This window comes from Poecilia formosa, unplaced genomic scaffold (assembly GCF_000485575.1).
Source record: "Poecilia formosa unplaced genomic scaffold, Poecilia_formosa-5.1.2 Scaffold140, whole genome shotgun sequence".
NCBI lineage: Eukaryota > Metazoa > Chordata > Actinopteri > Cyprinodontiformes > Poeciliidae > Poecilia > Poecilia formosa.
In genome coordinates, this window is record NW_006800079.1 from 101,698 (window position 1) to 119,951 (window position 18,254).

General features: G+C 37.4%; 1 protein-coding gene across 1 annotated transcript; it reads left to right on the forward strand.

Annotated features, from left to right (window-relative positions):
- Positions 1 to 261: 261 nt before the first annotated feature.
- Positions 262 to 14,862, forward strand: ralba (v-ral simian leukemia viral oncogene homolog Ba (ras related)). Its single transcript, XM_007562693.2, has 5 exons — positions 262 to 384; positions 10,034 to 10,247; positions 11,089 to 11,297; positions 11,751 to 11,928; positions 13,403 to 14,862. The coding sequence occupies exons 2-5, from the start codon at positions 10,134 to 10,136 to the stop codon at positions 13,523 to 13,525; spliced, it is 624 nt and encodes a 207-aa protein (XP_007562755.1). The 5' UTR covers positions 262 to 384; positions 10,034 to 10,133; the 3' UTR covers positions 13,526 to 14,862.
- The last annotated feature ends 3,392 nt before the right edge of the window (positions 14,863 to 18,254 follow it).

An 18,254-nucleotide genomic window follows, 5' to 3' on the forward strand; every position in this document is an offset into this window, starting at 1 on the left:
AAACAAAAAAAACCTTCAGAACAAGATTTAAAAACCACAAGATCTGTTTCTTGGTTGTTTTGCATTTGTGTTGTATTTTTTTTATTTTTTATTTTCGATTAAGTGGTTTAAGAAGTTGGTTGGACGATGTTTCTCACAGTCCCACACAGTTCTAACAATTTTGCTTGCATGTTTTTTTATAAGATACAAAAACCACAAACCGGGTTCTTTAACTGGAGCAAGGGCAGATGCGTCACTTCCTGTCATCTGTTGTTTTTACTTCCGTAAGGTGGGGCTTTTGTTACGGGAGCGGTTTGTATTTGGAGAACCAATGCGTCGGTCTGCGCTGGAAAAGCAGTCAGCTAGATAGCATCAACCAAGGGCAGTCATTGGAACTACGCTTCGGTAAGGCGTCCGAATCTTCTTATTTCGGTAAAGTAGTTGTACTATTATGTGCTTATTAGCATGGCTCTTGAAATAACGTTACCAGACGTTTTTAAGGACAAAGCGAGTGACTGCTGGAGGCAAAGTGCTCAGCGTTTAAGGGAATATGGGTGTTTAAAAACTGGTAGTTACCAGATTAACGTGATGAAATCGTCACGTTGTGGTGGTTGTCAAACTTTTTTTCTAAATAGAAAACCCGATTAATAGTAGAATAATACCAGCACCATTGATTGAGTTCACGCTAGCATAACTGATTTGGACATTTTCCCTCGATCTGTTAGCACTTAATTTTCTTTTTCTGACTTGTAAAAAATACTCCGAATGAACGTTTATGTTTACTTCATTACGCTGCGGTTTGGAACTACTGTTTATTTTTCTTTAACAATAACGGTATTCGCAACTGTTAAAGCCCGAGTTGGGTGAACTACTCTTTTTAATATTAACAAACTTGTGAGTTCCTCATAATATAAGTACGTCAATAATATCTCCCATCATTAAATGTCTGAATAAGCAGCACCTTGGTCATAATTGTTACTGCTGTAAAGTTTTGCCACTATGAAGACACACCCAAACTAGCTCATGTGTTCTTCTGCTGATGTTGTAAATCTGTTGGTATCTTCAGACGAGGCAACCTGATCTTTAGGTCTTACGTTCGTCTTTTCCTCTCTTAAAGGACGCAGAGTCATAAAGATCCAAAGCCAGTTCGGTCAGTTGCTAGATGATAGTTTACATATAAACAGTGTAATGTCGAGATGCGGGTTGGTTTTTCCTTCTCTGTTTTTGAGTAAGAAAGAGGGGTGTATAGGACGGTGTTAGCAAAGCACCACGCTTCCATCTCGATATTAATGACAGGTCCATTTAGGTAGCAGGGGAAGTGAAATGTGTGTTTCCTTTTCCAGATAACTGGCTGCATAAACGTGTTGTTTTAGGATCTGCTTTGGAATGAAACATGCAGTCATCCCCCCATAAACAGAATGCTGAGCCCAGCACATTTGCAGCATTTTCAGGGAAACCAGCTTAAGAATTGGTTGGCAGTTTTGTAGGGTTTTGCCCTGCCTTTTAAGAAGCTAATGCAGACTGTTGGGTATTTTTTCTTCTCACAGCAAATAGCATTTGTGGGTTTTACTCATTCCCAACCCCCCTGCGATTAGATTCAAATGTTACTTCTAACACAGTGCTTACTCAGCAATGAAACACAATGGATATATCAGATTACTAACTTTTTTTGATTCTACAAAGGTGCCTATGTTTTAGTCTAGGACTTTTTTGCTGTTACTTAAAAGCATTGCGTAGGCATTTCAGAGTATACATTAACACACACGTCCACACGAGCCTTTTAGTTAAAAATGGCCAAATAGTTTTAAATGATTTCTGTTTAAGCCACAATGTTCTCTTAACTCAGCATGGGTTTTGGTTTGGTAGACATCTGCCTACTGTCTTTGTTTTACTCTGTAGCTTGTTAGAGCATGATAGACATTTTTTCCCCCTTCACGTCTCTTTAGTCGGTCAGGATGGCTCATGTCCAGACCTCACCATCTTTATGTTTCTGAGGTGGGTAGTAAATAATGACATTTACTTAAGTAATGTTTTTTGGGAGGAAAACAAATGTTTTCGTAGTAATTTTACTACACTGTACTTTATTATACTTTTACTTGAGTAGAATGAAGTATCGCTTCAGTAAAATTTCTGGCTACCCTATTCAGTGCGAGTCATTTCAGAGAGTGAAGACCGGACATATTTTAACCAAAAATACATGAGGCACACCTACAGTTTATATTAAAATGAAACCTCTTGTTTGTCCACAAATATCATGCAGCTTTGCTGTTTTCATGTTATTTTCCATCTGCCTGCTGTGCCATTTGTAGGTCAAAAAGATACAACAAACACTATCACTGAAAGTACTGTTGAGTTGAGCAGCAGTGTGTCACTTGTTGCCACCACAGTGTGTGCAATAAAGACATTTACAAGCAGATCACACTTGCATCACAACTGTCAAACGAATAGTTCAGATTTTTAAACAAAGTTCTAATAAGCACACAATAGCTTAACATGAGTAGATGGCTCTTTTTGTGTCTCTTTTCCTGTAGCCTGAAGCTATTTTCAAAAACATCTCCCACCTCAAACTTGTCATAGTAATTCCTGACACAATTTTATTCTTTTTCATACACCTGGCATACAGTTAACAAATACCACATTCCATACAGTCACTTTTGTAGTTCAAACACTACATTGCTGTGATTTTGTATACGATATATAATTTTATCTTTTTTTTTTTTTGCATTGTTGTTCTGCTAATATTCTATGCAGAAATTAAATAAAAACGCACAGAAAAATGACTAATTACCTTTGCATTTAATGTGATTGAGTGAGTGACTAAATGAGACTTGAATTATGATGATTCTGACACTCAGCTGATGCATTGTTAGCTTTAGCTTCAGCTCATTTTTGATGATGAAAGCAGATGAGGATGTAAGGAACTAGCAATACACAGCGGAGCATCCTGTTTCCCCCAAGGAAGAGGAACAAGTTATGCAAATGTACATTTGTAAAAACGTTCAGCCTTTTTTAAAAAAAATTATCTTTATATTATTTATATTCGTAAATTCTCTTCAACTCAGTACTGGCAGCTGCTGTTGGTGGGCATGTTTGCCAAGCTGTGACAGACGCTACCTGTGGCAATTGTTTGCCTTTTAAAATGCAGCTTTGTTTCAGCGTGATGGAAACTTCTGTTAGTGTCAGAAATTTTAGATCTACTTTCACTGAATTTATGCTATTTTTTTTCTTCCATGGTTCATATGCAACTTGTGATTCTTTTTCTTAAATTTTAAATAATATTTTCTCGTAATTGCATTCGTTGCATCCTAATCGGCAGCAGGAGAGTTTCCAGTTTTAGAGCTCTCATTAATGTAGGGACACCTGGAGTCTCTCAGATCACAACCCCCTCTTTCCTCAGTCTCTCACTCTCTGAATACGCTATAATCAAGGCCATCGTTTCACTGACCAACACCGAGTGGGTTGTCTCTACTCACAAACCTGATGGTGTGTGTATTTATGTAAATGCTCAGGCCAAATAAAGATATATGAATTTACACAACAATCTGATGCCCTGGCTAATCAGTGCAAATCACTCTTTTTATTGTTTTAGTAAAATTCAGAGCACTTTTAATGACTTGTAATCCTCTAATTGAATTTAAAAACATTTGAATTGAAATGCTTTTGTTTTGGGGAATCTGAAAGCAGACAGCACACAGTGATTATTGTCGACCTCACCCATTGTCAAATTTCTACCTTAAATTTCAAACATATATATCTGTATAAAAGTGGCAAAATGAAGGGTGGAGAAAGCATTAAACAGCATGAAATTAAGCCTGTTAACAAGAGACAATGTTATTTTTAAACTAGAATGATGAATTACCCTATACTGGTTGCCATCATGATCACTCTCTGTTTCTATTTTCTCAATTTAAAGTGGAAAAATTATTCCAGTTTTGCTGAATTAACCTTTCAATAAAAATTTGTATTTGTCTTCTTTTCAAATAACGTAAAGCAATGCTTTAATAATATGTAATTCTTTTTTTTATTGCATATATAGGCATTGTTCTTTATGTGACAATAAATTTCTACTAGTACTGCTAGAATTTACCTTTTAAAAAATTTCTAGACGCGTAGTGATCTGACTTAAATTCAGAATCCAGGTATTAATGTGGGGAATTTAATTTAATTTTGTACATTAAAATTTTGTACATTTAATCAGATCCAAATTTATTAAGGTGCTATGCAGAGCCACAAACTTTGACTTCTCATAAAATAACTGGACTTTACACAGAAAGATCCATAAAAAAATAAAATGGAATATTTTTTTTATCTGTAAAATACAAAATCATACATGGAGCATGTATAAAATATTAAGGATTATTAATTCTGATCAACCCTCTAATGCTCACCTGCATTACTGAATAACCTGTCCTGTTGTTTTTAGCACAACATGGTAGGTTGTTCAGAAAACAACCCAATAAAATTGACCTTGAAGGGGAATACATGCATGGGCACCTACTGTAAGTGAGTTAAACACACTTTGAGTCAATAAATCATTTTTCCTTTTTTCTGCTTCTATTCTGGGACAAGGACACAAAAAGAATTACTTTGTGAAACTATAGGTGTCATCCCTATGCATAGGTGGTGGTATGCAACTTAACCTTTAAGGAGATGGTAAATGGGCAGCTGGCTGCTGGTCAGCAGTAATGAAATGATTTTTGAACAAACAGTGGTTAAAAAAAATCAACATACCCCTGTTAAAATGCCTTTACTTTGCTGCATAGTAATGAGAAAATGCTGATTAATTTCAGAGCTTCCCATCTCTGTGGGCCATAACATATAGACATACCAATTACCAATGGAAAACAAAACAAAACAAAAAAACAACTTAAATAAAGTGAAGTGGGTGTCTTCAGAAGTGACCACCAAATTCAAGATCATCTTAAATACGGGACAGTACTTTAGCAATAACCTTAAAGTTTTCTGACTGAGAAAAAAAAAAACATCCAAATGAAGCTCAGCTATTCCAAGAAGCTTTTCTTGACTTTTTGTTAGTTGCATGTCGCTGCAAATATCGTACTCCTCAAAAAGCTCCCAAAGCATCACTTGCAAATAAAATAGTTCAATTAATTTTTTAAATAAGAAAATAAACACCAAAACTATGCCAATTAAGGAGTTCGAGTTAGAACATATTTATAGACAAATATTGCATCTGAAATGCAATATTGTTTGCACAGTTTTGGCTTAATTACTACTATGAGGGTGGAGTTTGTTCTGCAGATGATCTCTAATAGAGTCTGTTAACTCCATTTAATGATTAATCGACTACCAAATTAGTTGACAAATATTTCAGTAATTGATTAATCACGATTAATCCAATTGTTTCAACCCTAGAAAAGACTTAATTTGTTTTATTGGGAACAGTTTAGACAGTACCTCATTTTTACCTTGAAGATATTTTCATATTAAATAAAACAGGAAGTGTTTTAAATAGAGATTGGTTTGAAAAAGAAAAGCAGCCCACTTAGTGTTGCTGCAGTGGGGAGGATTCTGACACAGGGAGGATTTAAGGTCTCAGTTGCCCAGTTTTGTCAAAGGCTTCTCTGTACACTCCCACAGGCAAATACTTGTTAGTATGCATTGTAGGACGAAAATGGGCTCCTATCTGCTGTAGCTGTCTTTTTAAGTATAGTAAATCATTTCCTGATCTCCACAGGCGGTGACTGTTATAACTGCTACATATGAAGAACCAAACAGACTTCTGCAAAGCCACCTGCAGGGCTTCACGCTTAAATTCTGCACTGTTTGTTGCACTGTGATAAAGGAGTCGTAGTCTTGAAACCTGGTCTGGGGTCGTGGAACGTCTTACCCATTCTTACTCTCCCCTCATTACTGTGACTCTGTCAGGTTATTGTTTTGGCACAGCAAGATGAGAGAACCAGGTTTATCCTTCAGCTCCTGGAGTTAATTTTGAGACTTGTAGCAAATAAAGACAAAATACTAAAAAGATGATTTACTGTTTGGTTTATAGATGTAACAAGAGTAATGCATACATGAAGGAGAGCAAAGAGGTTCTCTGGAAAAATATATGTGTATGTGTGTATATATGTATGTATGTATATATATATATATATATATATATATATATAAAATTGAGATTTCAACATAAACTTTTTGCTCCAATTAGTAATTAAATGTTTCTGCTCACTTGGTAAGTTGTCAGTGTTGAGATTTAGTTTTCCATCTTTGAGGGTGAGGTGAGCAGGTGATCTGATCACAAACCTCAGTTTGAAGGTTCAGTAGAAGGACAGAAGAAATCAAATGAGGTTCAGACGTCTATTTACTACATCAATGCATACATGGCACAGACACAATAACCATGAATGTGACCTAATTTGTTGAGATTCAAGGCTAAGGTAGATACCAGAACTAAACTAAGACTGTTTTGTGACTACATAGTTTGTAGCAATAATCCTGTAAAAGATGATTTTGTAAGAAATAAGTCTTCCTCTACCCTATTTGTAGTGTTGTACATAATTGACTTAACCATAATATTTGTTGTAAGTTGTTTGATGCAACTCTCATCAATCTTGAAAGGTAATAATGCAACACCTGTGTGAGAGAGACCAAGCTACTGTTCATAAATGACACAGTTAAAGTCAAGATGGTGGATATTCTTTGACCATACCAATGTACAGGCAGTCATGCTTATGAGCAATGAATGCTGTCCAAATTGTTTTCAAAGTTAGGTGATTATTTTCACTTCATACTAGAGGTGCACCAATAATTCGGCCATGATTTTCTGAATATTGGGAGATTTTGATCAGCTTATACTTAAATTTGAAGCTGATTTTATCCACAGAAAATCAGCCACTGTCCTCTGTTACTCTGCATTGAGGGATGTTTGACTGACCCGCCCAAAAGATAATGTTTGCACATTCACAGTAAACAATAGTGGCCCCACTGGTGCCAACTCAGCACCTTTCTTGCTATTTTTTAGCAGCATTTCAGACAAAACAATTAAAATCAGCAGGTCAGACTTTTTGAAGATCTGCGATCAGCCAGAAAACTGCAATCGGTGCACCCGTACTTCGTACTTAAATGACCAAAGGTTGCATCAAGAAACACTTGGTTAAGTGGTGGGCAAGTACATTTTTCTGTTAGTGAAAAATCTGCTTAGTTGCAGGCATTTCTATGCTGAATCCTGGAAAAGGTAGTTTTAGTTTCACCCATGTCTTAAAATAAACACCAGTTGAAGATTGGGTGGTTCTCGGAAGGGCTTGCTAATAAATGTCTGCTGTCCACATTGCAATGGTGTCATCTATTTTTCAGAAGCCTAGCAACCAAAGTGGTTTGTTACACTTCACCCCTCCCTTTTCACAAACCCTGATCCTCTTTAAAGGGCTTGCACCAAACATGTGAGACTTGCCAGAATACTGGCTTATCTTGACTTTGAGCATTTCTGAGAGCGTGTTGCTGTAATGTTGGAGGTTTTGGTTAAATTAGTTTATTGAGTTCAGTTTAATGTTAATTCCTTCCTAGTTTTTCCTTCTGTGCTTGTGCACAGGGAAGTGGGTTACATGTGAATAATTAAAACGGTGACCCGTATACATAAATGCTGAATTCTGCAAGTTCCACAAGAAGGTGTGTAAATGTGTTTATGTGGGCATTCTTCATATCAACTATTCCACTGACCTGGTTTGGGATAACAAAGACAGGAAGAGCAAAGGTCAGGCTTCATTCCCTGATTAGGGAAAGTGGAACCATGATGCCACTTCCTCAGATGCTGTTATCTGTTAAAAATGGCCAAACTTCTCACATTATGTGGCCCATTCAGAGATATTTTTTTTAGGTTTTATTTGATTTTTAGGGCTTGTTTCCTTCTGTTTGCAATGACAAGTTTAAGTGGAAATTCTAAGGTATTTTCAAAAGACTTTCTCCTCTTAGTCTTGTCTCCTGAAGAGAGTGTTGCTGGTTTCAAGCAGAAATGTTTACTGTTAGGGAGGAGCAGATTATGAATACTGCTATGAATCAGCTCAGTGCTTCCATTAGCATGACATCCTGAGAGGAGGGAAGGATCTCTCTCTACAGAGACGGACAGAGAGAAAATGTTAAAGATAAGGTACTAAACATATTAGGAGGGGCTAGAAGAGTCTAACATTATTAACTTACAGAGGTGTTTGTGTCAAAGTTGCTTTTTTAGAGCGATTTTTATGCTCTGGTATTTCGTTTTGGACTTGTGCTTTTGGCTATACATTGTTGCTGGATGGCTCAGTTGGTATTCTGTGCACTGATATAGATGACAGAAGTGGCATCAATCCAGAGCAAGGTAAACACATGATGGTGTTAAGTCTTTGTATTAGATCAGCTCACACAACAGATTGAATAAGGCTTTTTATCAGAGCACAGGACCCAGGAGGACTTTATTTTACTGAGTGTTCTCTATTAGGTTTGCAAGATACAACATGTTAATATAAAAGTGGTCACCTGGAGACCAAACACTGGTACATTCTTGCTAAGTTAATAGATTAGCTGCATTTACTGGTTAAAGATGCTACTAATATTACTCTGAGTTCTTCCTCCTCATATTTTTATTCTGCCAACAGATTAGTTCAAGTCAGTGGCTTTCTTTTTTTCAAAATATACAACACTTGTACAGATGGGACCGGTAACTAGATAATTTTAAACTGGACACGTATAAATTAAGCAATAGAACAATTCGGAATAGAGGTAAATTTGATTGGCCGTGAAATTCAAACAAAGAATCCTTTTCGTTAACACACTTTGTCATACCTACGCTTCACCAGGCCACGCTAACACCAACAGTTTTCAGGGTGGTAGGTTACTGAGTGAAAAAAGATTCAAGGTTAGCTATTTCTAAAATGATGCAAGGTGTTTTTAAAAATGAAGTTAAAGGAAGCTATAAATAGAAACGGTACTTTCTACGTCACAAGACGTTTTCATTGAGGCTGCGAGACAGAGCAAGACTTTTAATAGATAACGGAAAGACTAGAGACTTCTTTTGTTATTATGACCACAATAGAATAAAAGAAGCATAAAAAAACAACATGCAGCAAAAGCTGAACTGGGATATTATAATGTATTCTTTAAAAGCTTGTAGTCTGTAAAATGTTTACACTGCAAAAACAACAAAAAATTAAAATACTTGAGATAAATTCAGTATATTGTTGTGAGGTGGATTTTTCTATCCATCTGTTTATATCTTCAACCTAAATGAAAGAAAATTACCGCATCAACTAAAGTAAGATAAATATTTTTGTTGGCTTTTTAAGGCTGTCAAAACAGAAACCGCACTTGGCAAACAAACTCAGCAGGAAATGAAGGTTAAAGCACACATGAAATGATTGGACTTCTAATTGCTAAAGGAACAATGTGAAGAGTGTGTTTTATCCAGCTGTAATGTGACAGTAATGCAGACATAATCACAGTTTTAAATAACTGCAGAAATATGAAAAGTAGAAGCTTGGTTTCCAGCTCTCAGCGCATTCAAACCTTGAGATACTTTCCATTTTAATTGAAGCTCAGATGAGACATTTAAGGCATCTGCGGTGGAGTCCGTTAGCACTCCGTTTAAAAGTTATATCTGACAGGAATGGGAGATACAGAAGCAGGCAAAAAGCAATTGACTCTGAGCTTTCACCTACTCAGGGCAGGGCCCTTATAAAGCAGATAGATGGCCAGTCAGTTCTTCTTCTTTTTTTTTTTTTTTTTCGTTTTTAATGGCTCTAGCACATGATGCTCTGTTTTAATGCTTTCGTAAATTCAGCCTTGCCGTGGAGAATGATGGCTTCATTACTCCTGATCAGTTGCAATGACCTTTTGATGGGCAACTTTATAAAGTTCTCGGATTCATGAGTAGGCAATTTGGCACTTTAAAGGGTGCGGTGGGTGTTAAGATTCAAGATTTGTTGGAACTCAGCCTAGAGCCTTGGCACAGAGCGCTGCTATCTGTTAAGTAACAACTGCCATCTGCCCATCCGCTTCTCCCATGTTCCCTCCTTATTGATGTTATCCACTGTACACACTGCTAAGTTTCCTCTCTTGTCATTCACAGGTCGCTGTCGTGGGCGAGTGTGTGCATGTGTGTGTGACTGCGTGCGCGAGTGTGCACATGTGTTTGAGTGTGTGAGAAGGACTCGGAGAAAAATCCAGTGATGGCTGCCAATAAAGGTAAAAACCAGAGTTCTCTGGCACTGCACAAGGTGATAATGGTGGGAAGTGGAGGTGTGGGGAAGTCCGCCCTCACGCTGCAATTCATGTATGATGAGGTGAGTTGATACTACACACACCTGGTCTACACGCAAACTCCTATCTGATCAGTTAACCACGGTTCCCTTTGTTTAATTGGTCTCCTGGGAAACGCTGTTAAAATGAGATGAGGGCTCCCAGAACGACTACATAGGAGAGGCTAAAAACACTTTAATAAGACCAGTAGCTCAAACTTCCTTTGAAATCATATGATCTTTTTTACATATTACAACCACAAACTGCTTTGTAATTTAATGCTATTTGATCTGAAGTGTGCAAGTGAAAGGGGAGGGTGCATTCACACCCAATTTGTTTGCCTGGAAAGTCCAGTTCATTTGGGGAGGTGTGAATGCACAATTGAACTCTGGCCCGCCTAAAAACCTGGGTCTGTGTCATGTTGAGGTGAACTCTGGAAAAGTTAGAAACGTTTGCTGTACATTTACAACGGTTTAATGGCCCAGACACACACACTCATCCAGGTAAGAATCTATTCTGCTATTCACAGATGGTCTCCATTCAGTGTGTCTCAAATTGAGCTGTTTTGGTAAAAATTTCAAAATGAATGGCCTCTTTTGTAAAGGTGGTGGTGTCACCCTCACTGCAGTAACAATGATTCTGCAAAGTAATGACTTTGGGATGTAAATACAAGTGCATGTCAAACCTTTCATATTTTAATCTGTAAAATACATTACATTGTGTTGGTGATTTCCATAAAATCCAAAGAAAACATGTTGAATTTTATGACTGGAATCTGAAAAAGTTGACAGGTTGTTTAGATCTGGTGTTCTGCATCCTTGTGCAAACACACATACAGTCTTCAAAACGCAAGAAAATAAATTGCCTTAATGTTCTCCTTCTCAGTTTGTCGAAGACTACGAACCCACTAAGGCGGATAGCTACAGGAAGAAGGTAGTGCTGGACGGGGAGGAAGTCCAGATCGACATCCTGGACACAGCTGGCCAGGAGGACTATGCTGCTATCAGGGATAATTATTTTCGCAGCGGGGAGGGCTTCCTGCTGGTTTTCTCCATCACAGAGCACGAGTCCTTCAGTGCCACTGATGAGTTCAGGTAATGATGCAGTGAGGCAAACGCGTAAATGTGGCATCTGTTGAAGGTCCGCAACTTTGATGAGATGTAAATTAGATTACATGTCGCTATATTGGTAATGACTGTGATCACTGAAATGACTCAATTACATTTTTTCTACTTCTTGATCATGACATTCTTTTAGACAAGTTTGGTTTAGGATTAAATTAATAGCTTTTTTTCAATATCAGTTCTGAGGAATTGACAAAGATTTGCTTGAATCTGATCCAAAAAAAAATATAAAAAATGCAACAAAACTGTTACATGCAGTCCAACGTGGATTTGTTTTGCAGGGAAGAAAATAACCCTCTATATTTCAAAAACAATGATGTTCCTGCTAAATGTTAAATAATTGTACCTATTATTTGCAAAGTACAAAAACAGTATTCGACAACCCTTGCACTTGCTTATTGGGTTTTTGTTTTGTGCTTGCAGGGAGCAGATCCTGCGAGTGAAGGCGGAGGAGGACAAGATCCCTCTCCTGGTGGTTGGCAACAAGTCGGATCTGGAGGATCGTCGGCAGGTGTCTGGTGATGAGGCGCGCGGGAAGGCTGAGGAGTGGGGGGTCCAGTATGTAGAGACGTCTGCCAAAACTAGAGCCAACGTGGATAAGGTGCCAATGCTCACTCACTGCATTACTGAATAGAAAAAGGCTAAAATTATAATCAACAGCATTGATATTGACTGGTTAGTAAAACAACACAGCCTGCTCAGGTAGCCAGACTGTTGTCAGCCACTTCATAGGCATAATTTACCGAAACCAGAGTTATATAAATACAAATCTCAAATGACCAAAATGAACATTTTTCATAGTCAGAGGTCCATGTATTATAGTCCATACATACAACATACAGTTGTACTCAAAATAATTCAAGAATCTTGTAAATTAATAAAATAAAATAAATGCTAATATAAAGTTACAACTCTCTTTCAATTTAACAAAAACAATAAACTCCTCCACAGAATTTGTCGGTAAGCAAAGAAATCAGGATCTGCAGTAAGATCTGTTTTAAAATCCATGCCACTAAGAGTGCGTTCGCTGTTGGATTGTGTTGTTTTGTTTCATGGATCAAACAAGAATTCTACTTGCAGCTTGATAAAATGGTCATAGAGCTTTTATTCTTCTTTTTCTTGACTCAAAAGTTTGAGAAAATTTCTCTTCAAAAAGCCTCTCCTTGCTCTCAATGCTTTGTCGTACCGACAGTCTCTTGGTAAATTAAGCACATCACACTTGTGTTGGTTGGAGGGAGAATGAACGCATAAAAATGCAGTCCATTTTCCTTTCACTGCAAATTTGGAATGTGCTGTTTTCTACTGCTGGGGAGGTTTCAACTAGAAAACCGCTCCCAAAGTGAAAGTAAAAATGTGCCGCTGGTGTTGCAGCAGTAATGACAGATTGACATGGAGATGACGGTCCTGCTTGCTTTATTATATGGCTGGCATTTAGTTGTCTTCTTATTATTAGGGAAACAGAACACAGAATTTTACACTTCCAACTTGATTCTTTGAAAAATATATATTTCTAGCAAAAATTGACAAAAAATTGACAAATTTGGAATCTAACAAAGGTTAACTTAATCTGGTCCTAAAGTTCAAAAAGTGGCCAAAAATAATCATATCAAAAACCCTCACATTGTCACACTGGACATTTGACTAAAAGAATCACAACATGTGCAAATTTAATAGTTATTTACAAATTTAGGTTATAAACTGGATTAAGTTTTTTTTTTTTTTTTTAAAGAAAAAAACTAAATCAGTTAATTAATAAACGTAAATGGCCACCAAACACTCCGGAAAAGTTGGCATTTACGTTCTGACGACAATGTTTACAAACAGCAAAATTAATTTTTTCTGTCAGTGAAGCTTGCTCCATATGACCAACGACAAACCCTAACCCATTCACTCTTTGGAAAATTTTGGTGATTATGACACCATGAATTTGTAAAACCTTGGTGCAACTTGCTAACATGAACCACTCGTATCCAACTTGTAAATTCTGTACAGTACCGAATTTTAAAGATTTACTTGTTAGATTTTTTTACCTGACTCCCAAACATGTGACAAGTAGCTACTCATTTTCCCTCCAGGTATTCTTCGACCTGATGCGTGAAGTGCGTGGCAAGAAAATGACTGAAAACAAGGACAAAAACGGGAAAGGAAAGAACAAGAAGAGCAAGAAGAGTTTCAGAGAGAGATGCTGTTTACTTTGAGCTCTTCATGGACCTAAATATAAGCCACAACACACATCTGTATTGCCGGGGAACAAAGCAGATGTCTTTCATTGTCATTTAAATGGGAAATTGATAATTATTTTTGTAATGGCTTGTGATAGATTAGTCTCTACAACAATCTCAACCACTTTGTTGCCAATTTTACGTACTAAAACTGGAAGATGACCACTGTTGTTACTGTGACTTAAACTGCAGTGCTTGATGGCTCACACTAAGCTAATGACCAAACTGCCAGTGACACTAACTATGCTGCTCAAGAATTTCTCCACTGTTTAACGCTGAATAATGCCTTTGAATTTCAGTAAACAACGCGTTAAATTTCCGAAGCCAGTCGTAACCTTATCATGCAGACCTCTTGTTTCTGTGTTTGTCAAACTGTAGGAACTATAATGCTGCTGTCTGTCATGTTTGTCCATTAATGATGACATTTACTGCTTTGCCAAGGTCTCATCCATTTGGTCTGTTCAGACTTATCCTTTCTACTTGGCTGCTTTGAATTGATAAACATTTCAAATTATTATTTTTTTTTCTCTGAGTGCGTAAGCTTTATCTTTCCCCAAGACTTTGTGACTTTTGTGCCCACAGATGATTCCCAAGGTAGTGGAATCCAATTAGAGGATTTGTGGCCAAACAGGGTTATTTCATATTCCTTTCTAATTTCTTGCCTCGGTAGGATTACAAAATGTCAGAGAGATTCTTTGTAGTTCTGGAGGTAAAAAGCTGCAGAATTTTGGGGACTGAAAAACTCATTAATTAATTCTTTGTGCAGATGTGATGCGATATATTTACTAGTTTATCACAAACAGAAGAAAGCATCCTTGTACTCCGACCTTTCTAGTAGTGCAGATTTGCATTTCTTGTTTCTTTCACAGGAATGCCGATGTTCTGCCATTTTGACGACAATCTTCAATAATGACATGCCTGCTTTGTGGTCAATAGTTTAATTGCAGGAAATCAGAGGCTCTTTACATTTTAATAACATGCATTTCATTGCCAATTCATAGGAAGGGGGTTTCGTTCACAGTGGACACTTTTAAATAGTTTGTGCCAACCAAACTGCAAATCGAACCATGTTTGTACACTATGTATGTGCTCTAACAGAGCAATTTGTCTGAACTATACTACCTTACTGTGTCCTTGAGCAAAGCTTTGCATCTTAACTCATGTTTAATCAAGTGCTGTGGTGAGTGAGATGTTTCTACCACTGCCTAAGCCATTCTTTGTAACATGCCTTCTTTGTTTTATGCATTCTACTGTGAATATGCTTCAGTCTCCTTGCAGCATGAAAGCTGCAAAATAAATGTTTCTTTTCTTTATTCTTGACCTTTTATGTTTTTATTATTTAAAACGAGTTTTAGGTTTTAATCATGGCCAATTCGTGAAACCAATACTTAAATGAAATAAAGTCATTTACCACCATTTCTGCTTGGTGTTGCACATCCTCCTCTCCTGGTGGGTGTGTGCATTTAAAATTCTATCCAAAAAAGTATTAACACAAACTTTAGGAAAAAAAATTAATTTAATTCATCTATTAGGTGACTGTATTCATTTTTTTACTAAATAAAATTAACTGAACTAATTTCCTTCAGAAGTCAGCTAATTAATTACAGAGCTCACTTGTGTGGAATTTTAAGTCAGGAAACAATGCTGGACATTTGGCACTATGAAAACCAAAGAGCACACAGAGTGCACGACAGATAAGTTAGGTTACAGAACGATATCCAAAGCTTATAATTTTTCAGAGAGCACTGTTTAATATCTTATCCAAAATGGAAATGGTAAGGTACAAATTCAAACCTACAAAGACAAGGCCATGAACCTAAAATGACTGGCCAGATTAGAGTTGTAAGAGCTGCCGAGAATCACAACCCTGCTGGACGAATCGGTCTGCTGGATGGTTTAGTGATGCTCACATCTAGTTTTTACACAGCAGTGGGAAGGAAAAAAATATATAAAACAATGTGATGGTGACGAGTGTTGATGCTTTTCCCCATTCGAGAATGAGAAGCTGAAAGGCTGTTAGTCTGCACAACACTTGAGACTTGAGAGGAGGGTCACCTTCAGTAGCAACAGTAAACATGCAACCAGAGCTGCAATGGAACGGGTTGGATCAAAGTATGTTGTGCTAGGATAGATTAGTCAGTCCAAAATGTAGATGAGAATCTGTAGCAAAACATTAACGTTGCTTTTTCACAAATGTTATAAATTTTGAACTGTTTTGCAAAGAAGAATGACCAAAAGTTTCTGTTTTTTGATGTTGAAATCTGGTTCAGTCATACTGCAAAAGACCTACAGCTGTGATTCCTGCAAAAGTTGTTTCTACAAAGTAGTGAGTCTGACTTTATTTGCTATTTAGGTATAATAATAATAATCAGTGCCGTTGAATTTAGGTTTATAAGAGTAAAGGGATCTGAATACAAATGCATTCCATGCATATAATATTTTCCTCTTTGCAATTGGGCTTTATTTTGTGTTGGTCTATTACATAAAATCCAAAGAAAAGGCCTTGAAGTTTGTGGCTGTAAAGTGACAAAATGTGAAGAAAGTTCAATACTTTTGCAAGCCTATGCAATGTTCTCATACACTTACATTAACCCTAAAGGACGAATGTCACTGCTGCCGTTCCTTATCTTCTTTGGACCAGTAACTTACATCATACGGCTTCCCAAGTCAAGTTGGGAGCCTGGGGCTTGTTTTCCTGATTGGTGACAATGATGTTTTACCAGCCTTTCTGTTAACCTCGCAACCTTCTGTCACATGGCAGACTGGTGTAAGATCAGCCGAAGCAAGGGCTCACATTTTCGAAGCCCAGGGAGCGTCTGGGTCAGTGAAGCTCATTTCACAGTGTGAAAACGGGGTTGACTACATCGCCCAGCCAAGACTCACTATAATGACATTTTTAAAATGGCTTTGGGTGTGAAGGATAAGAACATGCTTCCTTGGTGCTATGTAAATCGAAATGTTTGACCCATAATCTGATTGCACCTTCTTTGGAGTTAAATGTAGAGTAATCTGCTTGTATTTCAGTCTGCAGTACTCTTCATGATAAAAACATAAATAAGAGGGGTCTGAAAATCATCAAATTCCTGCTGTTTTTATTCTTTGGGGGCTGTTTACAAATCCGCCTGAAAGCAAGTTGTTTTTTTTTCTGACCTTGTTTTGCTTCATTCAAAAGCAACTCTTAAGGGATTTTAATTGATTTTGTGTGTTATTTTTTTACATTCTCTAAAAGTTGTCTTAATCTTTCCCAGCATCCTTTTTCTTTTTGCATCAAGGCAAGTTCTTTTTGGTTGCCAACACTTTAATATCCCCACCTGTCCTCAAATCAGTCCCCCATTGTATCTCCAATCTTTTATTCTTTATGGCAACAGAGATAAGACTTCCTCTCCAGTCTTGGGGGGAGAACTGTATGTTTAAAAGTATTGATCAGACAGGCCAACACCGGGGGAATTCTTAAATCAACGTTAACCTTTAAAAGAAAACGGCGCAGAGAGAGTTGCTGTGGGGATTTAAAGCTGTAACATCTATGAAAGCCACTGCTCCACTTTCACAGGATACTTCACATAAATACACTAATCCCCCCCCCTCACCATAATTTATATCACCAGTGAAACCTGCCGGGGGTAGGAAGCCTGTGGCAGAATTTCCACCAGAGAGGCTAAACATGTCACAGCGCAGATAAGCACATTTACCTGCCTGAAATTCACCTCTCTGGGCTCCCACTCCTCGCCCGCACCTCTAAGTAGGCAGATTAGGTGGTCTGTTAAACCCACAGGAAGGCACTTATTTAGAAATACATGAAAGGGCAAAGTGAGGCAGGCTAATGACCGATGCCATGTCACAGACATACTCTCGGGTCTTTTATCATTCTGCGGAGAGGGCCCCCGTCCTCTGAATAACCCTCATTATATCTGAGCTAATGTTGGGGATGAGGATGTTCAAGTGATAAAGCACCATCACAGTCCTTCATTATACAGAAAGAGAAACCGGCTCTATGGAATTGCGCTCGACCTATAAAATAAATGCAATGGACAGAGAATAACTCCTATTTTAGCGGTTGTGCCATTTCCTACCGTCTGCACATTGAGCCTTATGAGGGAGAACTTCTGTTCACTCTTTGGCCATGGGATGGCAGTCTTGCATCTCTCTACAGCCTGTGTGCTGTTTGCTGTTTTGTGCATCATTAGTGCTACCAGCTTCTCTTCCACCCCAAGGCTTCATTCATCTTGACTGAGGCTGACAGAATGACTAAATGTTTATCACCCCCTATTAAATCATGTCTTCTCGCAGAAATTAAGACTAAGTTTTCTTTATCTTTATAGCCCAATGTATGTGTATCATCACTGATAACACAAGGTTAACATTTTTGTTTAAATGTTAATGGAATGAATTAAGCTTTCCTCTGAGTGAGTGTGTGTTGAACATCCAAAACCATAAATAAGTATTAAATGTAAAACAAGACTCAGCGTTTTTTTTTTATTATTAAAAGTGTATTAAAGTGCTTATTGTTTAATTTTTGTACAGTGACTTGTAAATGTACTCCTAAGCCCTGAAGTTTTTCACATCTTTTCTCAAAACTACAAACTCTAATGCATTGAGATTTTGGTTGATAGACAAATATAATTAATGCTTAATTGCAAAGTGAAAGGGAAATGCACATAACTTTAAAAATAAAAATATCAAAAATGTTGTGTGTATTTGCATTTAT

Excerpts from the sequence above, each read along its gene's own strand:
- ralba (XM_007562693.2), top strand. The coding sequence starts at position 10,134 with ATGGCTGCCAATAAAGGTAAAAACCAGAGTTCTCTGGCACTGCACAAG. Across the intron at positions 11,298-11,750 it reads AGTGCCACTGATGAGTTCAG|GGAGCAGATCCTGCGAGTGA; the intron begins GTAATGATGCAG and ends TTGTGCTTGCAG. Across the intron at positions 11,929-13,402 it reads CTAGAGCCAACGTGGATAAG|GTATTCTTCGACCTGATGCG; the intron begins GTGCCAATGCTC and ends TTTTCCCTCCAG.